The sequence below is a fragment of the Delphinus delphis genome, chromosome 19 (genome assembly GCF_949987515.2).
Source record: "Delphinus delphis chromosome 19, mDelDel1.2, whole genome shotgun sequence".
In the NCBI taxonomy this organism is placed as follows: domain Eukaryota; kingdom Metazoa; phylum Chordata; class Mammalia; order Artiodactyla; family Delphinidae; genus Delphinus; species Delphinus delphis.
Genome location: NC_082701.1, coordinates 45,454,228 through 45,481,094, shown reverse-complemented (window position 1 = coordinate 45,481,094; position 26,867 = coordinate 45,454,228). Strand labels below are relative to the sequence as shown.

Below are 26,867 nucleotides of genomic sequence, written 5' to 3'. Positions count from 1 at the left end.
AGCCAGAGGCTGGCCCAAGTCCCCCTGGGCTGGGCTGGGCTGGGCTGGGCTGGGGCAGAGGCAGAATGCTGCTGGGTGGTTCTCTGGGGAGAGAGGAATTGAAAAGCATCTCTGAGGAGGGCAGGGAGGGAGGGAGGGAGGCTGGGTGATGCACACACACACACACACACCCTCCCTGACTTAGTCTAAGCCTCACTCCGGAGAACAGCAATCTTCTCTCTGCTCTTCGAGCTGCTTTCTGTTGCTTCCCCGCCCATCTGTGCTGTCAGCAGCATCGGCAAAGTTGGCCTCAAACTTGAATGGAGCTGAAGGCTCCAGCTTCCCGGAGCTCCATGGGGCAGTAGGCCGGCCTGAGACTCTGAACTCAGCTGGCCCGGAGAGGCTGACCCTCCCAGCCCCCAGCTGGCCCTTGCTCTCCTGGGTGACACGTCTGCCCCTGACCTGTAGGCCCTGAGTCTGGGCTGAGGAATGGTGTGCTGAGGTCCCTCTGGAGGCCCTCGTCCCGGCCTGGAGCTGGAGCAGCCCAAGGCCCAGGCCAGCATGGCCCACCCCGGGCAGCCTCAGTTTTCCCCGGCACAGGAGCCAGGCACCGTCTCACCCCTGGACCTGCCGGAGATGGAGAAACTCCTCACCAAGGTCGGGGGCCAGGATGACAAGCCCCTGAAGCTGTCCAAGTCCCCCTCGGGGGCGCTGGACCTGGAGCAGGGCTGCCACAGCCTGCCCTTCAAGGTGGTATCCGAGGGGCACCGGGAGGCCTCGCTCCCCCAGGCATCCTCCCGGGCCAGCTCGAGGCGGGCATCCTCCATTGCCACCACCTCCTATACCCGGGACAGAGAAGTTCCCAAAGATTACCTCGTCCTTGCCATCACCTCCTGCTTCTGCCCCATCTGGCCCCTCAACCTCATCCCCCTCATCTTTTCCATTATGGTAAGTGCTACTCTTTGTTCCAGGGCAGGGGCTGGGCCTGGGGTCAGCAGCCACGCTTCCCTGCAGGCACCAGTCTCCCTGCCTGGGAGGTAGAGAAAAGAGCTGGGTGCCGGGGGCTTGGAGGAAGATTCCCCTTCTCAGCTGGTCTATTACTCCCCCTTGGAGAGGGGTCCAGGGGCCTGGAGATCTTCTGTTTGCTGTCCTTCATCTCTGCTCCTGGACATCACAGCTTGACTTTGCACACATCCCTGCTGGGAAGGGGATTCCAGAGAGCCACCTGGAGCTAAATTCTGCACAGAAATACAGACAAGTTGGGGGTCTTGCCTTTGCAGGGGTCGGGGGCGTTGTCCCAAGGAGTCATTCCTGAGTGGGGCTGTGAATCAGCAGAGGTTGCACCTGGCATGGGGTCCCAGGGCCCCATGTTCTCAGGAGGGGAGCCAGGCACCCTCCCCCCCCCGGAGTTCTGTCAGCCTCTGGTAGCTCTGGTTTCCAAGATCAGGCAGTGGCTTCCCTGCCATGGACTGAGGGCTCCGGGGCCCGGCTGCCCCAGGGCTGCTCCTCTGGGGGTAACTTCTCGCTGGGGCCCTCTGGGCCTCGCCTTTGCATCGATTTCAGCATGTCTTCAGGGTGGGGGGGCCTGGGCCAAGGGTGGGAACACACGTGTGTCAGAGGGCATGGCTGGCCTGGCCAGGGAGGGGCATGGGGGCTAGTCCTTGCTTCCCACGCACTCATGCTCTAGGGTTTTGAGTAAATTACCTTAGATCAGCTCCAATCCAAGTCATCTGGATAGAGCTACTTACAGAGGAGCCACAGAAAATGTTGGTACGTGTTGGCAAGTGACTTCTGCGGTCCAGGAGATTGTGAGAGAGAGACACGGAGAGAGGCTGGCAGGGAATGACTTTCAGAATGAGGTTAGCAGCAGGGGACAGTACACTGAGAGGGGAGACACTGTCTGCTTCCCCTCTGGAGTGACTCCCCTGCTGAGTCATCATCATCGAGCCCCCAGGAGCTGTGGTCATTCCTGCTGCCCACTCTCCTCTGAGAAACCCCCTATTTCCTCATACGTCTCTATCCACTTCACCGAGGCCCAGTCTCCAGCCAGGGGGGCCTTCCCCAACCCCCACCAAATCCAGCACCACCTGCCAGGGCTTTAGGGGACACCGGTAGGGACTTGGTGTGGGCAGAAGAGCCAGGGCTGGGCCAGGCCTTTGAGGAACTTCCTGTGCTGCCTGTTGCTCTTGGAGGCAGCTGGGGGCAGAGCCGGGCCACAGGGGTGCACCCGGTGGCTGTGGGCAGGGCCAACCTCTTGGTTACAGGGAGAAGCCCCAGGAGGAGAGACAGGCTTTGCAGAGGGAATCCACACAAGGACCCAGGAGAAAACGTTCGCTAGAATCCATCTCCTGCTGGGGGTGGCAGGGTGTGAGCTGGGTAGGAGCTGCCTTTGTCAAGGGAAACCTGGGCCCAAGGCTGTGAGACCACCGAACCCACCCCCAGTGCATTTCTACATCCTTCTCAGGTTCTTGAGTCAGGTCTGATGGTCACCGGGCCTGGGGCAGGGAATACAGTGCTAAACCAGATGCCATCACCAATCCCCACGAGCCTCCTGTCCAGTGGGAAGAAACTTGTAAACAGACCCTTACAACACATTGCAAGAAGCACCCACGCTAGACAAAACCACAGGGTATTCTGTGGCCTTGGGCAAGTCGCTCAAACATCTTTTGTCCTCAGTATTCCCATCTGCAAAATGGGTGTCAGCATAACACCTAAATTATAGAGTTGTGTGAGGGTGAAATGAGATGAGCCATACAAAGTGCTAAGGCACCCAGCACATAGTAAGAGCTATCACGTGATGGTAGTAATTAGGTGAGTGTCTCCCTGGCGGGGATGGGAAGCCATCACGTTTGTTGTTGTTGTTGTTGTTGTTTTTTTTTTGGCCGCGCCACACAACATATGGGATCTTAGTTCCCTGACCAGGGATCGAACTTGTGCCCCCTGCATTGGAAGCATGGCGTCTTAACCACTGGACCACCAGGGAAGTCCTGTTTGTTGTTTTTCTTAGAGCTTTGAAATATAATTCACATATCATACAATTCACCCATCTAAAGTGTACAATTCAATGATTTTTAGTATATTCACAGACAAGCGCAACTATAACCACAGTCAACTTTAGAACATTTTCCTCACCTCCAAAACATTTTCCTCACCTCCAGGGCCTTTTTTCTTCCCCATCCCTCCCAAACCTGAGCAATCACCCATCTTCTTTCTGTCTCCATGGTTTTGCCTCTTCTGGACATTTTATAAGCAGACATACCTCGTTTTATTGTGCTTTGCCGCTATTGCATTTTTTGCAAATTGAAGGTTTGTGGCAACCCTGCATCGAGCAAGTCTATCGCCGCCTTTTTTTTTTCCAACAGCATTTGCTCACTTTGTGTCTCTGGGTCACATTTTGTTAATTCTCGAAATATGTCAAACGTTTTCATTATTATTTGTCATGGTGACCTGTGATCAGTGATCTTTGATGTTACTAATGCAAAGAGATCACAACTTGCTGAGCAATGATGATTAGTATTTTTTAGCAATAAAGTGTTTAAAAATTAAGGTATGTACATTGCTTTTTTAGATACAGTGTTATTGCACACTTACTAGACTACAGGAAGGTATAAACGTAACTTTTATATACACAGGGAATCCAAAACATTTGTGTGAGTCACTTTTTTGTGATATTCACTTTTCTAGTTCATAGGACACCCCCATGCCCTGGGGAGGGAGGGGTCAGTTATTTATCTAGAGCTGAAATACTTAGTGCCACTCAAACAGTAGCAGGGGTGAAGGAGAGACAGAGAGTATGGAAAGAGAGTTAAGTCTCCATGCTGGTGTCTCCAGGTCCTGGCAACAGACTTCAGAGCTCCTCATCTGAAGTCTTCCCACTGGTTACCAAGTGAAGGATCAAGCCCTTGACCCCAGGGGAGAAGGAGACCCACAGCCCTGACAGCCTGGCTAGAGCTCACTGTCTGCAGAGCATGCCCTAGTATGAGGCTGACAGAGTCTAGCTAATTGTTCCCATTTACCAGATGAGGCAACTGAGGCATGTAAAACAGTGCCTTGCCCATGGTCACACAATTGGCAAGAGGCACATCACCTGGATACTGAATCCAGTGTTCTCTTCATGGCCCCCCCCCGTATCTACCTCTGGGACAAGGATGGTGTGTCCCTCCCAGGAAACGCAAACCTTTTAGGCATTTATGCAGGGAGGGAATAATTCTACTTCCTTCCCTCTTTTTCTCCCCCACCTCCCAGTAGCCTCCTCTCCACCACCTACTCACTCCATCAGTGGAAGACTAATGGACCAGCAGTGTCCTTCCCACTGTAGCTCTGACAGGGGCCTGCTGGGACCAGGGCTGGGATCAGGGGCTCTACCTCAGGAGCTGTGATCACAGGTGTCCAGGCCCAGGCCTGCTCAGCACCGCAGCTTCCTGTGAGCTTCCTGGGGTGGCCAGGGCAAGGTTGGCTTCATCCATTTTACCTCTGGGTCAGGATGAGAAATGGCCATGCTCCCCGATCCAGCAAGATCTCCTGTCAGTGAGGGATGCTGGGCCCCAGGCAGTGGGACTTCAGTTGTTGATAAAAGAAGCATCAGATAGACTTGGGTGTGTATCCCATCTCTAGCCCTTTTAAGTCACATGACCATGTCCAAATCATTCAACCTCCTTCCTTAGCTCCAGTCTCCTCAGCTATAAAATGTATAATAAAACCACCTACCTCACAGGGCTGTTGGGAGGATTAAATGAACTAACGTGTGTGCCAAAGCCTGGAACATAGTAAATGCTTAATAAATGGAAGTGGTTGCTATTATTATTAATACTAAACGAAACTGCAACGTCAGCGGACAGGACAAACCCCCAGTGAACAGGCATTTCTGGCTTTTAGCAATTTGGATCTAATGGAGTCTCACCCCTCATTACAGCCTTGGGAAAGGGAGGCGGCCCTGTCTGTGGTTTGGGTTGCAGCCTCTGAGCAGTCCCTTCTCTGTAGGTTGTTCCTACAGCATGTGGGAGCGACGCAGAGACCCAGAGTGGCTTCAACGCTTCCTTACTTAGGCATTTTCAACAATTTAATTATTTAACTGATGTGTTGCAGGCTCATTCTCATTCATTTATGATTTATCCATTCACTCAACAAGAGTGCTAAGCCCTGACCAGGGCTGACGGTCAGCTGGTATGTAGGCATATGGCTTAAGATATTGACATCTTTTTTTCTCTTTTTTTTGGCCATACCTCGTGGCTTGTGGGATCTTAGTTCCCCAATCAGGGATCGAACCTGGGCCCTTGCAGTGAGAGCACGGAGTCCTAACCACCAGACCACCAGGGAAGCCTCTTGACATGCTCCTGAATAAGCTGGTAAACAGCTGCGGTCTCAAGCCCCTATGTCTTGCCAATCCGTCCCATCCACCACTGCAGCTGCCCTGACTCCTTCCCCAGGATCCTCCACCACCCATCCCCTCTCTCCAGCAACAGGGGGGTTAAACTGTAGTCAGGGCATTTCAGAAACAATTGTGTCTATGCAGAGACAGTGCTGGGAAGCACATGGAGAAGCACATCCTTTTGCCTTGACCTACTGGGAGATGCTTGATCTCTGTGGAAGGGCCAATAACTGATCAGCCCTGGCACATCTTGTCAGTTCTCCTGAGACCTGCTAGGCCTTGGCCTGAGCCTCATGGGTGGAGAAAGCTCGTTCCTGAGAAGCTCTGTTGCCACCCTCCTCTGGCTGGTTTCAGCCTCTAGCAGCTCCCATCAGCATCCTTCTCACCCTATCCTCTCCCCAACCCCGCCTTGTCCTTTCCCCACACTCAAACTTTTTTCAATATCTTTCCTCACTGATCTATTAACCTGAATTCATTTTCTCACTCACCATTCCCACAGTCATTGCAATCACAAATGATCTATTAATTCAGTCATCACAACCATTACTGCAATTATTATTAGTTGCCTTCAACTTGAGCCATTTGGTGTAAGAGGAAGTTGATGTCACTAACGGGGACGCAGAGCAGCTGGTAATTTACTCATAAAAAGAAATGAAGGGTTTTCCTCCATCCCTGGAAACAAGGGATGGATCTTTCATTTGGAAACTAATTGGGGAGGGGGGTACTTCAGAAATGAGTGCCAGCTAGCAGTGGACAACTTCTCATGTAAGATTAGGGCTCTATTCTTAGAGGCAGTTACTATCCCTCCTTTCTACAGATTGGAAAACTAAAATTTACAGAATAGTTGTGAGGTTTACATTGCATAGAGTGTATAAAGTGTCTGACACAACAAAGAAGCCACAACCAGGTCTGCCCTGTCCCATGCAGCCATTCCCACTGTGTCTCCTTCAGTGGCGTCCCTCAGGCTTGAAGGAACAAGCACGACCTTCCATCAATCCAAGGATGCGTGGATTGATGGCTCTGCGGATAAATAAGTGAGACTGGGCTCAGTATAACTGAAAAAAATTCTCTCTCCCTCTCACCTTTCTTCCTCACCTCTCATACCCAAGAAACTACCTGTGTGCCTCTCTCCATGGCCCTGAATCATTACTGCACAGACATTTTCTGGAAAATGGGGGGCAGGACTCATCTTAAACCCTCTGCCCCTCCCCCTGATGCTATATTTACAGCTGAGAATGAGTCCTGGATAATGATTCAAGGTAACCCCAGGATTTCTGAAGCTGAAATTCCTGGAAATCCCAGCAGTCTTTCTGTATGTTGCTCCCTCTTCCTCCCAATGTTGCCTCGGTGTTGATGTCCTGAGTTTGGTGACCTGAGCTTGCCGTCCATTAGAGCATTTTATCCTCTACCACTCCTACGAGGCAGGGATTGTTATTAGGCCATTTTACAGATGAGGAGATGCAGCTGGAATACAGAACACCAGGCAGGTGTGGTGAGAGAAGCAACTGGAGAAATGGAGAAAGGCCAGATCAAGAAGGGCCCCAACTGTCACAAAACGGAATCTGGATTTTGTCCTGTAGGCACTGGGGAGCCTACAACTGGGTGAGACAAATAGAGGATTTCTTCAAGACAGGAGAGAAAAAGATCTAGTCAAGAAGGAGAGGGTGAAAAAAAAAAAAAAAGAAGGAGAGTGTGAAAAGACCAAGGAGTGATTGGTGCCCCAATGTCCCTGGGCAGCAGAGAGAGGCTGAGGTCTAGACTTGAGCTTGCATAGTTCCTGGCACAAGGTAAATGTTCAAATAATGCTAGGGATTATGACCATTCCAGTGGGGGTGGAGGAATCTCAGTGGGCTTCACAGAGGAGGTGGCATTGGAGCCAGCTGTTGAAGAATAGAGAGGATTTGGACTTGAGGTGTTATGGGGGAGCAGGAATGTGGGCGGGAGAAATAGCACGAGCAAAGGCAAGTGGAAGTCGGTGCTCATACCCTGAGCAGTTCAGATCGGCTAGACCCAGAGGTTGTGGAAGAGAATGGCAGAGGGTAAAACCAGGAAATGCAAAGCGAACCTGAGTTTGGACTCTGTTCTGCAGACAGTGGGGGGCCGTGGAGGATGCTGGACAAGAGTGATTGCCTCAGCCATCATCATCTCTCTGAGACTTTGCCTCAGCTCCTGGCTCTCCTGTGATCCCCCACTACAGTCAGGGGGGTCTTTGGGAAACCTGCATCCAATCATACCATCCTCTGCCCCATCCTTCCATCTTCACTGGCTCTCACTGTTCTGGGATAAGGACCGACCTCCTTGCTGTATGGGCAGAGCCTTACCTGGCCTGGCCCTGCCCGCCTCTGCAGCCTCCTCTTCCTCACTGTCTCAGCCCCGGCTGCACTGGCCTTTGTCAAGTTCCCGCCTGCTTCCTTCAGTCAATAACGATTTATTGAACATCTACGTATTTGCCACGTAGGGACTCCCTCTGGGCCTTTGCACATGCTGTTCTCTCTGCGCAGAACACTTCTTCCATTTGAAAAGAAAGCTATTTAATTCTTACTCATCTCTCATATCTCAGTCCAGATGTCCTCCCTTCAGGATGTGTTCCCTGACTCTCCCCTTTTATAAACTCTCATAGTACCAGGTACCTCTCCTTCGGAACGCTACCCACACTTGCAATTTTGCTTTTATTTGTGTGGTCACAATGGAGGCCAGCCTCCCCCCAAGGCTGTAAGCTCCATGAGCATAAGAACCGGGGCTCTCTTGTACACCGCTGCACCCCAGGGTCTTAGCACCATGCCTGGCATGAATATCTATAGGGTGAAATGGTGGTGTGGGGAGTAGAATGGAGAGGAAAAGAGCTTGGAGCCAGGGGGACCTTCAGGAGGCTCTTGTCATGGCTTGAGTGAGAAGTGGCCCCTGGAACTAGGGCAAGTGCAGCGAAGCTAGAGAGGAGAGTTGCAATGGAATTGACTAGGAGAGGAAACTAATTAGTAGAGTAGGATGGGAGGGGAGTTATGACCCAGTGGGAGGACACTCCAGGCTGTTGCCAATAATTGGGGCTTGAGCACGTGGAAGGCGGAGTGCAAGGCAAGGAGCAGATCTGGGAAGTAGGAAGCTGTGGTTTGGGGCAAAGTGAGTGAGGTCACACTGGGGCAGGCAGCTGGCACTGGCCTGGAAGGAGCTTGGCACAGGGAACCACGGGGTGGAGGTGGGGAATCAGAATTCTGAGAGATGAAGACAGGACCCAGGAGACGGGGGGTGCCCCAATGAAGAGAACAGGGGGGAGGTGTCACTTCTGTGAACTTCAGCGTCTTTAAAAATGGGCAACACTGCCAACCTCATAGAATGATTCTGAGGCTAAATGAGACCACTTAGGCATAGTCGTCAGTAAGCTTGCCCGGCACAAAGTAAGGGCTCAATACATCTTTGTCATCATCGTCACCATCATCGTCAAGGTACTTGATGGTTCCATGCTGAACTCAGGAGCCTCCAATAACCAGAACATAAATAACCAAATAAATGGCCTGAGGTCTTGTAAGTCGTCACACCTAGTAGACTCCTGCCTGTGCCTGTTCTATCAATAGAAGTCCAAGTTCTAGAGCTGGAGGAATCTGGAGGTCCCAGGCCAGCCTGGGCAGTGGTGAGGGGGGAGAAGCTTGGGACACACCTCCTACTGCTTCCCCCCAGACCCCTCATGATCCTATCTGTCCCTATGTCCTCTGTCCATCCCCATCCTAACCCACCTGATTTCACCCAATTCAATAGGGCCAAGAGAAGCCGAGCTCACTGAGAAGGAGTGAAATATCAGATAGGGGCCCCTGTGAAGCCATACATGGCTCCGCCCCAGCCCCAGCCTTCCTGGTTCAAACCCCAAATGCCTCGCCTTTCTGGTGTGATCTGGGAAGTGGACTTGGTTGAACAAGGATGTGGTTCCTGGGTGGGATATAGGGAGAGGGAGGGCCAGTGATTTCTTTCCTTTTATGGCAAGAGGGGGCTCACAGAGCAAAAGAGGCAGGTATGGCAGGCCATAGAAAAAGCCACAGGGGCTGCCTTAGTGCAGCTGTAGGAATGAGCCTTGGGCTGGGGTCCGCGGGGGCCTGGCTTATCTCTCCTGCCAGCTCAGCATGGCCTGGACCTGGTCCACCCTCCCAGGCCCTCGGTCTCCACTATACCACCCTGCCCGTCACTGTCCTGAGATAACACCCTGCATTGCTTGGTCATGCTTCCAGCTGTCCCCTGCCAGCGAGGGGCAGGCTTAGTTACGGGTCTCCTCAAGAGGTCTGGCCACTGGAGTCCTGAAGGAGCCCCCTGCCGCTCCCCTATGGAGGCTGCTGGAGTGTGGGCCGCAGTGGGGACCGGGTGTGTTCCAGGGGCTCAGTAAGGGGCCCCCTCCAAGGCTGCCAAGGACAGCCTTCCTGAGGTCTCTGCCACCTTCTCTCTGCAGTCTCGAAGTAGCATGCAACAGGGAGACCTGGACGGGGCCCGGAGGCTGGGCCGCCTGGCCGGCATGCTCAGCGTCACCTTCATCATCCTGGGGGTCGTCATCATCATCGTGGCCGTGGCTGTCAACTTTGCAGGTGAGGCCCAGCCGCACTCCAGCTTCCTCAGTGAGGACTGTGGAAGGCTGTGGCCCAGCGCCCTGGGACAGGGGTGCTGGTGGGGAGAAGGGTAAGAGCACGTGTGGGCCACAGCCTTTCCCTCTCACTCAAGGAAAGCAACCCAGTCCCCTGCAGGGACTGGCTGAGTGGGGTTGGCTTTCTGACTTTCTAATGCCTGGAGAACAGATCACTAGGAAAGGGCGTGGGAAGAGCACGTGCCCAGGAGTCAGAGGCCACGAGCTCTAGTCTCAGCTCTGATGGTCCTGGGTCCCGCACCAGGGTCTGCCTGGGTTGAGTCTCGGGGTTTTCACGTCGAAAGCGGTAGGAAGAAGCCTCCAGCACAGAGGCTTTTGTGAGCATCACCTGAGATGATGCATGTGACTCTGCTTTGTAAACTGGGGGCCTGCCAGACAGCATCCCTGATGAGACAGCCAGGACCTACTGGAAGTCAACCATGCACGTGCTGGAAGTCAGGAAGCAACACTTCTGTGAGTGCCCAAAGGTGGCCCAGGGAAGTTATCCAAGCAGGACGACCATTTTCAAAGGTGACACTCAGCTGCTCACAGAGCCCAGGCAGCTTTGAGAATTTCTGGGCTATGCAGGTCAGTGTTGTCCATTTCCCTCTCGTCACACACTCACATCGGGAGCCTCCAAGCATCTCTGCCCCTTTGGTGATCAACGTAAGCTGTTCCCCTAAAGACCTTGCCCCTCAATGTGTGCTCCATGGGCCAGCAGCCGTGGCTGCTGACACCAGGAAAGGGTTGGAAATACAGAATCTCAGGCTCCACCCAGACCCACTGAATCAGAATCTGCATTTTAATAAGATTCCCAGCCCAATCGTTAGAGTTTGGGAGGCACTGATCTGGAATACAGAGTTTTCAACTTGGGGTAGAAAGCCTGGGATTCAGCCGTGGGGTTATGGGGAACCTTGGCCTCGTAGGAGAGGGAAGAGTTAAGGCCTGTAATCAGTCTGCCTGGGCTCAAAAGGCAGGTCCTCCATTTCATCCGTCTGAGCGGAAGCATGTTCCATAATCTCTGAGTTGGACAGGTGTGCAGGTGCCTGAGAAGCAGGAACCCACTAGCCCAGGGTATGAACCTCAGTATCACCTTCCGACGTCTCAGTCTCTTTGTTCTGCTGCTGCTTGTCGCCTTAGCCATGACTCTTTCAATGGCAAGTGACAACCACTGGACTCAAATTGGCAAAGGGGACTGTTTGGTTTTCACTAAAATAATCAAGCAGCGGTGGTTCTAGCCTCAGGGGTCCACGCGCCTACCTCCGAACCAACCACCAAGGCCCCGGTCCTGTCCTTGGCAGGAGCTCACTTCCACTGGGAGCCCCCAGCCAACTCACCCCGGTACCATTTCCCGCTAGGAAACAAAGACTCAAATCCTCAAAAAGGGACCGGAAGACCCTATGTTCTGAGCTCTGTTCTACCATACCTGTTCTTTTCTTTACAGTTCAGAAGAAATAAACCTAACTAGGGGGCTGTGCTAGCAGAAGCAGGCCCCCACCCGCTGGAAAGCTCCACACCCACATGCCCCACGTACCTCGGAGAACAGGATGGTGACTGCCAAGTGCCCACCTGTCCCCCAGCTCCAAAAGTACAAACTTGGAGGGAAACCCCCAAGTCACCCCATTGCCAGCCCACATCAAATGGGAAAGCAAGAGGAAGAAAGGAAGGGAGGAAATGAAATTGACTGTGAAACCAGTGAATACTGTGGTTTAATCTCAGATGCACGTCCCGGCAGTTTAACCCCAGGGTTCTGGCTGGTTTCTCATCCCCACGATTTCCTGGGACCTGCCAAGCAGCACATACAGCCAGAGTGAGAAGAAACCAGCCCCACAAGCAAGACTACAGCGGGGAGAGAGGTAGCACAGTCCCTGCGTGTCTGACGACCGGGAGAAAAGACGCGGGCCTTTATTATCTTTTGTATTTTTCCTGAGGCAGGATAAAAAAGACTGTTTGCATGCCTTGTGCCACGTGCCTGCTGCGATCCCAGCCAGTACCCTGAGCTCAGAGGCCAAGCTTCTGCTCAGCACATGCCCTGGAACCCCTCGGACACACAGGATGTGCGGCTGCTCTGGAAAGAGGCAACAGCCATACTTCAGCACCCCTGGGAGAAGAGAGCAGTGAACCAGACTGTTTAGGCGTGGTCTTGTGGGAAAATGATGGCAGAGGTGGGACCGCGGCCTCTGTGTGCCCTGGGACCGTCACGCACACCTAGACCTGCCCCCCCATCTACAGTCTCACCCACAAAAACAGGCCCTGCCACGCACGCACTCCCACAGATACACACACTGGTTCCTACTCCAAACCCAGGATAGTGGAGAAGGAGAGAAGCCACAGCAGATCACTGCAGACGCAGGCACGGCAGGAGCATCCTTCCTTCAGGCGAGAACGACTTGAGTCTCCTAGTCATACTAAGGATGTAGCTCAGAGGCCTCCAAGGTGTGCGGGAGGGGCAGAGGCCTCGGGAGACCGGCCCTTCCGGCAGAGAGGAGCCCAGGGCCAGAGGATGGGAAACCCTCAGAGGTAAGGCTGGGACGGAGGGACCTGCTGCCTCCCACCCACAGGTCTCCTGACACCCCCAGGCCTCGTTGAACATGAAGGGACAGTGGCCCTGCCATCCTAGCGCCTTCGTGGGTCCAGTACTGGCTGCATGAACACAGTGGTCCCCTGGCTTGGGGCACTGACCCAGCCCCTCCCCAGGTCCCCTAGGGAACAGCAAGCACCACCCCCTGACCGCCACCGGCCCCCACTCACCAGTTCTCTCTGTATTTCTCGGCATGGAAAGAAATAAAGCTGACCGTCCAAGCCCACCGAGGGTCTTGTTTGTGCCGCTGGGTTCAAAGGGTTCCAAACAACTTGGGGGGCACTGGGGAGCCTGGCCATCCGGGGGCTCCATGGCCACCATGAAGCATTCCCCTGGGCAAGCCATCTGTTCTCACCCAGCCTCAGTTTCTCTGGTGAGCGATGCTGGTCTTCCCTTGGTCGTTCCTTCTGCCTCTGAACAAAGGCCTCAGGCATTGAAGAGGGCAGGAGGTTGTGCTGGCGTCTTACAAACCTTGGTAAATCCACACGGCCATCCGAGGGGGTCGCTAGTGTTATCCCGGGGTTCCGATTAGTAAACCGAGGTTCAGAGAGGTTCAGACACTGGGCCCGGGTCACACCACGCATGGCATGCAGAAGGTACTGAAGAAATGTTGGTGAACTGACCATATCCCTAGGTCTGACCCCAAAGTTGGCTTCTTGCCGCCATGCTTTGCTGCCTGGAGAGCAAAGGCTGTAGGGGGCAAAGGGCGTAGGGGTACATGTGTCTGAGATTCAGCAAGGGAAAAGCTGCAGCTTCCACAATGCAGAAAGCCTGAAATCACACTCTCTCGACCTGGACTCCCCACCTGTGAACGGTGCGGTGATCCTCTCTGCACACCCACAGGGCTGGCGGAGACCCAGTGGCGTGTCCTGGTGAACCGTGAGGGCTGGATACACGTGGGGAATGCCAATAACAATTTCCCAAGGCACAGCCAGGAGAGCACCCCAGAACCTGGGAGGTGCTGGGCATCCCAGGCTGGCCCTTGAGACTCTGCTCCCCTCCATCCCCAGCCCTACCTGCCTCTCCCTGACCCATGACAGGAGACCACCCCGCGTGCCCAGGAGAGGTCTCTGGCCCAGGCCTCAAACCTTCACTCCTTGGCTGTGTCAACTTGAGCAGCCCTGGCCTCTCTCTGGGCCTCAGTCTCCAGGTAAAGGAGTGAACTGTGCGGGTCTAGAGCAGGCTTCTCAATCCCTCCCGGCGGCACGCTGGAATCACCTGGGAGCGTGGGCCACGCTGGTGCCTGGCCGCCACTCCTAGTGAATCAGGCTTAAGTGGTCTGAGGTGTGGCCTAAGCTTCCAGAGCCTTTAAAGATTTCCAGGTGATCCCAATGGTCATTTGAAGTTGGGAGCTATGGGGCTGGGCCCTCGAGACTTACTACTCAGCATTAATGGGCGTCGCCAGGAGCGGTCAGAAATGCAGAAGCTCAGGCCACACCCCGATCCAGAATCTCTGCCCTTTCACAAGATCACCAGTGGTTCCTGTGCACTGAAGTTGGGGACGCTCTGGGCTAGATGCCTGAAGCTGAGTCTCGTGGGCCAACTTGCTGCAGTCTCCCCTTAGGCCGTACCTTCTGTGGGGGCGGGTCTTTTATCTCCCCTCTAAAAATAATAATTGTTTTCCTTTCTTTTTCGGCCACTCCGTGCGGCTTGTGGGATCTTAGTTCCCCAAACAGGGACTGGACCCAGGCCCTCAGCAGTGAGAGCACAGAGTCCTAACCACTGGACCGCCAGGGAAGTCCCATTCTCCTTTCTTTCTTACAAGGGTCTACCGAAACAAATGGAGAAAATCTAGGCAATACTGAGAAGCAAACAGAAGGACATTAAGAGAAACCCCAAGTAAGTTGGGGGGGGTCTCATAGCAGAAAAATTCTTCACCCTGTTTCCCAGAGTGTTTGTGAAACTGAGTTCCCCTTTAACGGAGTTCCCTTAACGAGTTTATGATTGATCTCTCTCTCCAAAACTTTATTCCCTTTCTTGTTCCCTCTGACCCCAACCCTGAATGAACTGAACATTAATCAACCAGAATCAGATGACTCAGACTGCTGTTGTGAATATCAACACCAAGGTACTAGAACTGCTGTTATAGATCTCATCATTAACCTGCAAATTCAGATCATTTCTCTAGGGCAAATGAGTTAACAGACCACCTGGCTTGGGAATCCAGAGACATCCTGACTCATGAAACTATGATTAAGAAGTGTCGCAAGACAATGATTAATCCCAGCCAGTTTGTTATTCCCTTTAAAAGAAACAAACCAACTGCTAACTCAAAGACCAAGTTGGAGTGGGTCTGAGGCCTGTCTCCCACTCCCTTGCTGGGTGCTCTGTAATAAACCTTTACTTTGCGGCAAACTCCTGCTGTCAGAGTCCGGCTTTCTGTGCTGTGGGCACACTAGCCCTTTGCTCCGTTACATTTGCCTGTGAGGCTGCAGCGCGCAGAAGGTGGCCTGTGTGGGTATGGGTACGTGTGGGTGGTGAGTGTGCCCCCAAAGCACAAATCCCTAGGAAGCCAGGACCTTCTCCCCTCTCCCAGCCTGTCACCCCTCACCCCCACCCCATGCACCGGCTAGAACCTGCATGGGGCTGGCGGAGGCAAGCAGGTGTTTTAAAGCTGCTTGGATGGAAAGTTCTACTCGCAGTCAAAATTAACACCCTGGTTCTCTTGGGTCTCCATCCCCCAGCCCCTAGGCCCTGGAGGAAGCGTGAAGAAGGGACCTCGAGAAACTGTGATGCCTCTTGCACCCCTGTCCTCTGGCAGAAATTCCTATTCCCAGGGTTGGCCCAGGTACACATGGTTCCCCTGTACTGATGGCCCAACAGGCCCACTGCAGGCAGAGGAAGTACGGAAATTGTAAAAGGCCTCCCCTTCCTGGCTGTGTTTGTAGCCCACTCCCAGCCTGGAGCCCTGAGGACAGCTGGATTGCAGAGGCCCGGGCACAGCTGACTTCCCCCACTGGCCTGCCCACAGCGCCCCACTGCGACAGGGCTGCCGAGAGGGTCCCTCCCCGGAGCCGGGGGACAGAGCTGGTCAGCTAGAAGCTGGGCCCTGCCAGGGTTTCTGCCTCCTGCATTATTGATCTGCTGCCTGGCCGTGGACGTGAATAATTCATCAGAGCAGGAAGCCTGAGGATCGCAAACTCTAGGCATCTGGGCCCCTCCCCACCTCGAGCTCTGGGTTTACTCTGCATTGCCTAATGCGCTTCTAGGAAGGCCCCTGCTGATTCTCCAGTTTCTCCTCCTGCCAACAGGGCAGGCTTAGAAAGACCTCGAAGGTTTGGGGTTGCAGCGAACCCAGCTGCCCACAGCTCCGGGAGCAGAGCGTCCATCCCCACCATGATCTGGTCACCGGGGACTCGAGGCACACGGTCTGAGCCCTTTAGCCCCTCTGATTAGGAGGATGAGTCGGGTGTGAGAAGGCCTAACACCATCCGACCCGCAGCACCTGCTTAGTAAACGAGTCATTATTGCTGTTGAGGCCACTTGTCATAAATGGGGGGTTCTTTGCTGCCGAGGTCTTGGTGAAAGGCTGAGGGCCCCAGCTGGGAAGGAGGTGAGCATTGGATGATGGGTGAGCATGCTTGGGGTGGGGGGCGCTCAGCGCACAGGGGTGTGGGACCCCCGGATGTGGGTGCCCGGGAGCGGGGCTGGCCGTGTGGGACAGGGGGTGGTGGTAGTGGGCAGTATTGAAAGAATGACTCAGAATCCCTCCAGTGATTTTCCCTCTGACCGAATTTTTCCAAACCACAGTGTCGGGGGCTTCAAATCCCCCAGGGAGAGGCAGGGGGTACTGCACGTGTTGGAATCTGCCCGTTCCCTGATGCTGGGGCTTTTGCGCTGAGTTCTGTTTTGATGGTTCCACTTAACACGTATTTAGTAAGGGTGATGTCAGTGTACAGTCTCAGGCCAAACTCAGGTGTGCAAGAAATGTTTGCTTTTTTTCTTTATAATTCAGTTTAATCTCTCTTTTGTCTCCATTCTGCCTAGTTGCAGAAAACATAAGCCCAGTCATTTCAGAGTTCCTTCCCCTTTCCCTGGGGATGACAGCAGGCCGGGGTGTCCAGGACACAGGTGGCAACAATCTGGTCCTCGGTGTCGTCTAGAGGCATCCCCGTTCTGTCACCCTCAGTCCCTGCAGATGGCTGCTGAGTCAACCTTCAATGTGCCGAAAATATTTACTATCCGGCCTCTTACAGAAAAAGTTTGCCTATCTCTGATTCAGAAGGATTTCTCCAAATGTTCTATTTATGATTTCTCCACCCTGGGCTATAAGGAAAAGTGTCAAGTCTGACAGTAGATGGCAAATCCTCTTTCAAAGCAAGAAAAAAGCAATTGCGTACTCTTCAGCAATTGCTACTAAAAACGAACTGCAAACAGTAAGCATGATAATAATAATGCTGGTTTCCATGTTGGTCATGCCAGCTCTTTGCAGGCCACGTGGTCTCTGTCGCAACTCCTCAACTCTGCTGTTGTGGCACAAAGGAGCCATAGACAATATACAAAGGAGTATGGCTGTGCTCCAATAAACCTTTGTTTATAAAAACATGGGGTGCACGGGAATTGGCCCATCGGTCGTAGTTTGCTAACCCTGCTCTAAACCCACTCAATATATTAGTTTCTGTGGCAAGAACAGGCTAGCTTTTCACTAAACCCATTTTCCTTTGAATCTTGGGCACCTAGCTACATTTCCCAGCTTCCCTTGCTGTTAGATGTGGCCATGGGACTAGGTTTTGGCCAAGTGAATGTGAATGGATGTGATGTGTTTCATTTCCAAGCCTGGCCCTTAAAAACTTCCCCCAGAATCCTCCATCTCTCCCATCTGCCAGCTGATATCAACTCCCAGGGAAGCCTTGGAAGCCGCTCATTGAAGACAGCACAGATGCTGTCACCCTGGGTCCCTGGATGACTACATGGAACAGAGCCCCCCTCCTCAATCCCAAGCTACTCATTGGACTTATACATGTTATGCCACCTAAGATTTCAGGGTTTATCTGTACCTAATTCAATTTCCTTCCTTTTTTCTACCCATTTTACAGATGGGAAAGTAAGGTGAGCTAATTTAAGATGTGAAATATCAAGGTATTGGCTAAGTAATTTAAGTAAAGTAATGTCAAGTTATAGTTCATTCGCTGAACAAATATTTGTTGGCCTACTATGTGCCAGACACTGTGCTGAGTGTTGGGTATACTATGCTGAACAAAACCCAAGTGGGTGCCTACGCTCAAGGATTTTATGGCCTAGTGTCTGGAGAGATTAAACAAATGAATACATAATCACAATCTGTGATGGGTGGTAGAAAGTGTCTATGAAAGTACGTGATGGAGGGAACTAACACAGATGATGGAATCGGGGAAGCACTCCCTAATGAAATGACATTTACACCGAGTCCCGAAGGAGTTGCCCAGGTGTGGAAGTGGGGAGGGCATTGAGACAGAGCCAGGCCAACGGCTGGCACGGGCCAAGGTCCAGGTGGGAAAGTGCTGGGCTTATCACATGGCAATATTAGGAAGGCCAGTTAGTGCACCTGCCTCCTGGCCCATCGGTGATTAATCCCTTATTGTAGGTAGATTAATGACAGTGCTGGGGCTGACTGATTGTTCATTTCCCAAGATAAACACCATTTAAAGAAGAACAAACGAAAAGTCAGATCATCAGTATCTAAACTGGAAGCAAACATGGACTGTAATTCAGTCCAATCCAAAAGCTCTTACTGCAAACTCCCAAGTGCCAGGCCATGGGTGGGAATCAGGGGCAGGGAGAGGAGATAGGAAATGCAGTTCCCATGTCCAGGAGATCTGGGGGCCTCCGAGGAGGTGTGGGAAGCCTGCCAGGTGCCGGAGACACAGTGACCACCCAACAGGGAGACAGGGAGGCTGAGGGCAACATGCCTCGGCCCTGTGGTCGAGAAGGGGTCTCCACAGATAAGGGCTCTGTCGTCAAATAGATCCGGAAAACACTGAGTTAAATAAAGCTAAATACAGTTGCTTGACTGTGACACTCCTCAGAGCCTTGAACACATCGACGTGCAACATGAATCTGTGAGAGAGGGTAGGGACATGGTATTTCCTAAATTTAATGCACCTCCAAGCCCTTTCTTTGAGGTGCATTTTCTTGCAAACCTACTGTAGATTTGCTAAGTCAAGCATTTCCCTATGTTATTAAAGACTCTTTGTAAACATCTTTTTTAGTGGCTGTATAATAGGTATAAACCATCACTCATGTATTTACCTATCTTTTCTCCCATTGCGGGGCATGTAGGTATTCAGTTTTTCTCTCTCCATTTTTTTTTCCTGCCTATAATTTAAAAACAGAGCTTAAGCACTAGGGGAGGAAATTCTGAAAGCGCTCCAGGAGCATCTCTTGCTACTCGGGCCTCACTGGGTTCTGTTGCTCTCAGGAACCAGGGAGAAGAGCAATGCCTGGGGCTGACTCGTCGCCATGGCAACCACAGAGTCAGGAAGAGGGAAGATGCTGGCAGGTGGGACTACACAAGGAAGCTCCCAGGGTCTGGTGGCTGGGACCCTGAGCCCTGAGGCTGACCAGGTCTGACTGTTGGGGGACCCCCCTGGGAATGATGGATGGGCCTCTAAACTGCTTTTACTTTCTTCATGGCTACTGGCAGTGCCAGGCTACCAGCCAGAAGCCTCCTTCTCCACATGAATTTGCCTGCTGGGGCAAAGTGGGAGGCAGGGGTCAGGAGCTGGGAAAGAAGGGTGGCTGGGAGTAGATTAGCCCACATTCCTGCCTTCTCACTGGATGAAGAATTTTCCTGTACACATTTCTTAACCGGGTTTGAATTCTAGGATCCTCAAGGAAGTTTTAACAAGGATCCCCTTGTGCACAGTTGCCTGTCAGGGGAAGAGGTTTCTGGGTGAGAGGAGACTTGGTCTCCTTGGGACTGTCCCAGTAATGCAGTGGGCAGGAGGGCAGTGGTGCAAGCACCAGTGTCCCAGACACCTCTGTCTGCTGCTGCAATGCTCGCCTGACTCTCAGGCCCCTCAGACGTGGTCAACAACCCTCCTCCATGAGAACTTTCTGTGCTCCCAGGCCCATGCAATATGCATTCTTTAAACTTTTTTTTAAACATAAAAACTATACAAGTAATAGACACCACGCTGATATCAGCAGTCACACATGGGGTGGGGGAGTGGCACTGGGGCAGTGATCAAGTTTTTATTCCATATACCTCGTATCCATGGAATCTTACAGCAAGCATTTATATCTGTATTACTTGGACAATTTATAATTTAATTTAAAAAATCTTCCCCATAATCCATTAGCTGAAGCAATCAATGTGAATATCTGAGTATATTTCTTTTAGGCTTTTAAAAAGGAATTTGTTTTTAATATGCAGCGAGTTGCCTTATAATAAAAGGGCTCATCTAAGTGCTCTTAGCATTGTAGCTGGACTTTGCAGCACTTTTAATTAACAGGCCCCTTACATTCCCTCAAGCCTGCCTCCTTACATGTGCCAGTCTCAGCACTACAACACGGGCGCCACAGGGGCAGGATGGAGTGGGTGCTGTCAGAGGGGCTGGAAGCCCCCAGAAGCTCTTCCCCTCCTTGGACTGACCGACTGGCCAGATGGGTCTCCAGAAAAGCTCTGTCCATCATCCATCAGCATGGCCTCCAGGACCTCCCCAGGGCTCACTTCTGACCTTTGCTTTGGAGTCAGTGCTTGCCCTTGGTCCTTGCCCTAGAACTGGATGCTTCTGTCTGGCTCTTGTCTGGAGTTTCCTCTCAGCCCCAGCCCCAGGCCTCCTGGCTGGAACCCTGCCCTCCCATGACCCCAGCTGGAGGCAGATGCCCCTGGTACCTCCTTCCCCTCCTGAAGTCGGAGCTCCTTTCTCTTTGCTCACCTTTCTGAGGGGCTGTAGTTGTAGTACTCCGTCCATTTAAGGGACAACTCGGATGCTGGGAAGTCTACTGTAGTGGGATTAAACCTGGATGGAAAAATGGGCCTGTGTGATTTTTCTCTTTTACCCCTCAAACCAGACCTCACAGGCCTCCCCAAACCCATCCATCTGTTGGGAAGCTGAGGGAGGTCCCAGGTCTGGCGTCCTCTGGCTGGTTGGCCGGGAGAGACACTCTGGAGCCTCAGGACATTCCCCAGAGAGGGGGACCCACAGTTCCAGGCAGGGCCAGGCTGCCCTCCCAGGGGAACCAAGCGCGGTGAACTCATGTTTTGATCGCGGCCCGTGGGAGCTGCTCTGGCGCTGGTTGAACAGGCAGGAGGAAAACAGGCACCGAGGAGACCGGCGCCTGCTCCCTGTGCAGCGGGTCGCATTGCAAACGCAACATAACGATGACAGGGTAGAAAGTGGGGGACACAGAGGGAAAATCTCTCACCAGCCACCTCCCCCCACTTTTCCCCTGTCTGGTATGTACACTCTCCCTCCTGGGTGACTTCCACCAGAGTGTGGAGTGGTTTTTTCCTTCCTTAATTTCATTCTGATTACAAAATTAATACAACTTCATTGTGGCAAACTTGGAAAATGCAAAAAGCGTAACAAACAAAACAAAAATGTCTCCAGATTGTGTCCGTCAGCTCCTCTCACACTAAGCAGCCTTATTTTTAGCATCTCACTTGCCACCATCACCTGAATTCATCTTATTGACTTCTTTGTTTGCTTGTTTACTATTTCTCTCCCACCACAACCTTAATTTTATCCTTTTTAGTGGCCACGCCATGCAGCTTGCGGGATCTTAGCTCCCCAACCAGGGACTGAACCCAGGCCCTTGGCAGTGAAAGCGCCGAGTCCTAACCACTGGACAACCAGGGAATCCCCAGTGCCTTTTTTTTTTTTTTAATAAACTTACTTTATTTAGTTTTATTTTTGGCTGTGTTGGGTCTTCGTTGCTGTGCGCGGGCTTTCTCTAGTTGCGGCGAGCAGGGGCTACTCTTTGTTGCGGGGCACGGGGTTCTCATCGCGGTGGCTTCTCTTGTTGCAGAGCATGGGCTCTAGGTGCGCGGGCTTCAGTAGTTGTGGCACACGGGCTGTAGAGCTCAGGCTCAGTAGTTGTGGCGCACGGGCTTAGTCGCTCTGTGGCATGTGGGATCTTCCCTGACCAGGGCTCGAACCCGTGTCCCCTGCATTGGTAGGCGGATTCTTAACCACTGCGCCACCAGGGAAGCCCCCCCACTTTTTTTTAAAGTGTCTGCTGTTGGGTTTTCTCTTGGTTGGTTGCGTGTACACAGTGTATACAAGTTGAGTTATACAGAAGCCCAAGAAAGAGTCTGTCTTAAGTCTGCCTTGTACACAGCTAATGCCCAGGAAAGGGCCAGGCACATAGTAGGTGCTTTATTGCATGTTTGATGAATGAATGAATTCAGAGTGATGTGTATATTTTCACTCAGTTGTGATGACCCAGTTCATGCTATTTTGTATACTGATCTCTTCATGTTCTTCATGCCAGTTGGGGTGGCATTGGGGAGGGAGGGCTGGTGGCTCTGGGCCCAGGCTTAGGCACAGGCAGGACAGGGAAAGGCACAGAGAAGGTGGTCTAATGACGTTGATGTCAGAGTCCCACATCTGCCCCGTGTGGGGACTATATCTCATAACTCTTTGGGGTTGTTTGTTCAGAAATCTGAGAACTTAACTGAACTTGCTCAAGGCTTCAGAGCTGGTCGGCAGTGGAGTTAGACTTGGAACTCCAGATACAATAATAAAAGCTTCATCTTTTAGAAAAAAAAAATCAAATCAGAAATATGGGTTACATATAAAAGTGGCTTTTAATTAAAAGGAAGCTCTGAAGCCCATCTCAGGGACCCAGATGCCCTTTTCATCTGGACACTGTTATATCAAAAACCTTAGTCTCTGCTGATAAGAAAATGTGTTTCACAAGATTGAATTCAACAAAGAGGTTTGATTAGCTGATTAATTAACCGAGGCAAAGTTCTCACAGGAATTTAAATTGGGCGACCCTGGTCTTGTTCAACACAGGAAGATAAAGATTCTCTTGCTGTCAGATTGGTTTAATGTATGAGTTTGCCTTTATCCATCTGAAATGTAAAGCTCTATGTTTGTAAAATATATTTTAGATAATTGTGAAAAAATTGTGGTTCAGTCAGGAGATGGTAATAGTTCAACTGTTATATATTCATATATATTTACAGTTGAATATATACCAACTGTATATACTCATCACTTCAAATGAAATACATCAACTGCACTTGCTAATTAAAAATAAATTGGGGGGACTTCCCTGGTGGCACAGTGGTTAAGAATCCGCCTGCCAATGCAGGGGACATGGGTTTGATCCCTCCTCTGGGAAGATCCCACATGCCACAAAGCAACTAAGCCCATGAGTCACAATTACTGAAGCCCATGCACTCTAGGGCCTGCCTGCTGCAACTACTGAGACCGTGTGCTGCAAGTACTGAAGCCCATGCGCCTAGAGCTCATGCTCCGCAACAAGAGAAGCCACTGCAATGAGAGGCCCGCATACCCCAACGAAGAGTAGCCCCCGCTCGCCGCAACTAGAGAAAGCCCGCACACAACGAAGACCCAACACAACCAAAAAAAAAAAAAAAAATCACCCCACTTTTCTGGGTCTTTGTTCTTTCAAAATCAAAAAGTATGTCAGAGAGGCTTTTGAGAAGACTGTTGCAATTTGCTGTCTCCCACCAGCAACAGTTTACAAGTGTGATCCAACAAAAGAGCTTCTGACAGTTTCTAGTTTAAAATCAAGCACAGGTCTATCTGTCCCCCAAATCCAGTCCCTTTCCCAGCTGCCTCCTCCGATGCTGTCAGTCTTCTTTCTGGTCACCTCCAGCCATCAACACTTACCCAGCCAGAACTATATCTGGTATGGATTGAACTTCATAGACCAAATCATTTTAACAAGAGGTCTTCGGGTTCTCATCTCTGGATAACCACTCATGTTTCTGGGAAGTCTGTTCCTGAAATTTTCCTGCAACTCAGTCCCAGCCCCAACAGTAGCCCTGCAGGGTCCAACCACACCAAAGGCAAAGTCCTGCCTGCCCAAGGAGCCTCCTTGAGAAACCCACGGCCCATTAGGCTGGAGTCCCCAGAGAGCCCTGTGCCCCAGGACACCTCCCTAGCTCAGAGGCATCTCCCCAGGGCAGATCAGGGATGCGGGGAGGGGGGGATTTGGTGGTGGGGGGCTGAGCCCTGGAGGCTCCTTCTCAGGAGGACACTGGGTCCTGCAGAGAAGGAAAACCACCTCCCTTGAGACTTCTCCCTGCTTAAGGAGGGATTCACTGATGCAGAAATTAAGAAAATCTTCCCTCTGGGGACAAGGGCATGTGACTGGAGAGCAAAGAGACATGAAAAAGTCACCCCTTTTAGAGATGGCTAATAGTGGGCAGCTAGATGGAGTGCAGGTGAATTAAATCCATAGTAAATTGCAGATTTTCATTTTCACCAAAAACTTCAGTCTCATTCTTAATGCTAATTACCTGGGGAAAAATCATGAGATACTCCATTCCACTCTCAGAAGCTCTATTTTAGACTAACAAATTCACATTCAACTAACATTTATTAAACATCTACTATGTGCCACTTACTTTCACATACACTATCTCATTAGATCCTCATGACAACCTATTTTAAACAGGGATTAGTCTTCCTATTTTTTTTTTTTTTTCCTGCGGTACGCGGGCCTCTCACTGTTGTGGCCTCTCCCGTTGCAGAGTACAGGCTCCAGACGCGCAGGCTCAGCGGCCATGGCTCACGGGCCCAGCCGCTCCGCGGCATGTGGGATCTTCCCGGATCGGGGCACGAACCCATGTCCCCTGCATCGGCAGGCGGACTCTCAACCACTGCGTCACCAGGGAGGCCCTAGTCTTCCTATTTTACAGATGAAAAAACAAAGGTTTATAAATATTTTAGTTATTATGCAAGGACACGCAGTCAACTGGAGAACAAAAATTAACATCTTTGCCTTCTACCCTTGACAGCGAAGAATCTCTCCTAAATCAGTTTTAAGCCCACAATTTTTTTTCTTTTTTTTTGCGGTACGCGGTCCTCTCACTGCTGTGGCGTCTCCCGTTGCGGAGCACAGGCTCCGGACGCGCAGGCTCAGTGGCCATGGCTCACAGGCCCAGCCGCTCCGCGGCATGTGGGATCTTCCCGGACCGGGGCACGAACCCATGTCCCCTGCATCAGCAGGTGGACTCTCAACCACTGCGCCACCAGGGAAGCCCCATCTTACTCATTTTTAAGCGTATGATTCAGTAATGTCAAGTGCATTCATATTGTTATGTAACCATCACCACCATCCATCTGCAGAACTCTTTTCATCTTGCAAACCTCAAACTTTATACCCATTAGACACTAACTTCCTATTTCCTCTTTCCCCGTGTCCCTGGCTACCACCATTCTACTTTGTCTCTAAGAGTCTGACTGTTCTAGGTATCTCACGTAAGTTGAATTATACAGTATTTGTCTTTTTGTGACTGGCTTATTTCACTTAACACAATGTCCTCAAGGTTCATCCATGTAGTAGCGTATGTCAGAATTTCCTTACTTTAGGGCCGAATAATGTTCCATTGTACATACATACCACATTTTGTTGATCCATTCATCCATCAATAGATACCTGGGTTGCTTCCACCTTTCAGCTATTGTGAATGCTGCTGCAATAAACCTGGGTGTACAAATATATCTTAGACACTCTGATTTCAATTCTTTTGGGTATATACCCAGAAATGGACTTGCTGGATCATATGATAATTCTATTTTTAATTTTTTGAGGAACTGCCATTCTGTTTTCCATAGCAGCTCCACCATTTTACATTCCTACTAACAGTGCACAAGGGATCCAGTTTCTCCAAATCCTCACTGATACTTTTTTCTTTTCTTTTTTTTTGGTAGTAACCATCCTAATGGTGTGAGAGGTAAGCCCACAGTTTTATATCCTGCACATTGTCCCTAATAACAGGGAAGATGTAAAATGAAAAGGGCTCTGTTCATAGGGACAGTGATCAGAGAGACATCAGAATCTGCCAGTAAAAGGCACTGAAATAGGGCTTCCCTGGTGGCGCAGTGGTTGAGAGTCCACCTGCCGATGCAGGGGACGCGGGTTCGTGCCCCGGTCCGGGAAGGATCCCACATGCCGCGGAGCGGCTGGGCCCGTGAGCCATGGCCACTGAGCTTGCACGTCCGGAGCCTGTGCTCTGCAACGGGAGAGGCCACAACAGTGAGAGGCCCACGTACAGCAAAAAAAAAAGGCACTGAAATATTAAAAAGGCCTAAATAAATGGAGGAAAACACCATGTGCTTGGATAGGAAGTTTCAATATTATAAAGATGTTAATTCTCTTCCAACTGATCTATGTATTCAGTGTAGTCTCAAAGTCCAGCAGACATTTTGTGGAAGCTGACAACGTGATTCTGAAATTTATATAAATTACAAAGGACCACGAATAGCCAAAATGATCTTCAGGAAAAGAACAAGTCTGCAGGATTTTTACTATCAGACATAACATCGAGTGGTTGGTATTGACTCAGGATAGAAAAACAGGCCAGTGGAAAAGAATGAAGGATCCACACATACACGGTTTCTTGATTTATGACAAAGCTGACAAACCAGTGCAGTGAGGAAAGGATGGCCTTTTCCAATTAATGATGCTGGATCAACCGCATATCTGTAAGGAATAATGAATCTTGACCTCTACCTCATATTGCACACAGAAATCAACTGCAGAACAATTATTACATTAAATACAAAAAGTAAAACAACACAGCTTCAAGAAGAAAGTACTGGAGAGTGTATTCCTGGCCTTAGGAGTAGGTAAAGATTTCTCAACAGGATATAAAAAATACCAGCCATAAATGAAAAAAAATGATAAATTGAGTTATATTAAAATGAAGAACTTCTATTCATCAAAACCATCATTAAGAAAGTGAAAAGAGGGTTTCCCTGGTGGTGCAGTGGTTAAGAATCTGCCTGCTAAGACAGGGTACATGGGTTCGAGCCCTGGTCCAGGAAGATCCTACATGCTGTGGAGCAACTAAGCCCGTGCACCACAACTACTGAGCCTGCGCTCTAGATCCCACGAGCCACAACTACTGAGTCCACGTGCCACAACTACTGAAGCCCATGTGCCACAACTACTGAAGCCCACGTGCCACAATTACTGAAGCCCACGTGCCTAGAGCCCATGCTCTACACAAGAGAAGCCACCGCAATGAGAAGCCCGCACACCACAACGAAGAGTAGCCCCCACTCGCCACAACTAGAGAAAAGCCCGTGCACAGCAACGAAGACCCAACACAGCCAAAAATAAATAAATAAAATAAATTTATATAAAAAAAAAAGTGAAAAGACAAGCCACAGAATGGGAGGGTATGTTTGCAATATATTTATCCAATAATG

At 51.1% G+C, this 26,867-nt stretch overlaps 1 protein-coding gene across 1 annotated transcript; it reads left to right on the top strand.

Moving 5' to 3' along the window:
- The first annotated feature begins 300 nt into the window (after positions 1 to 300).
- On the top strand, positions 301 to 11,402 carry LOC132414714 (trafficking regulator of GLUT4 1). The gene is made up of 3 exons (XM_059997506.1): positions 301 to 927; positions 9,777 to 9,919; positions 11,312 to 11,402. Exons 1-3 carry the CDS (start codon positions 541 to 543, stop codon positions 11,400 to 11,402), a joined length of 621 nt encoding a protein of 206 aa, XP_059853489.1. The 5' UTR covers positions 301 to 540.
- The last annotated feature ends 15,465 nt before the right edge of the window (positions 11,403 to 26,867 follow it).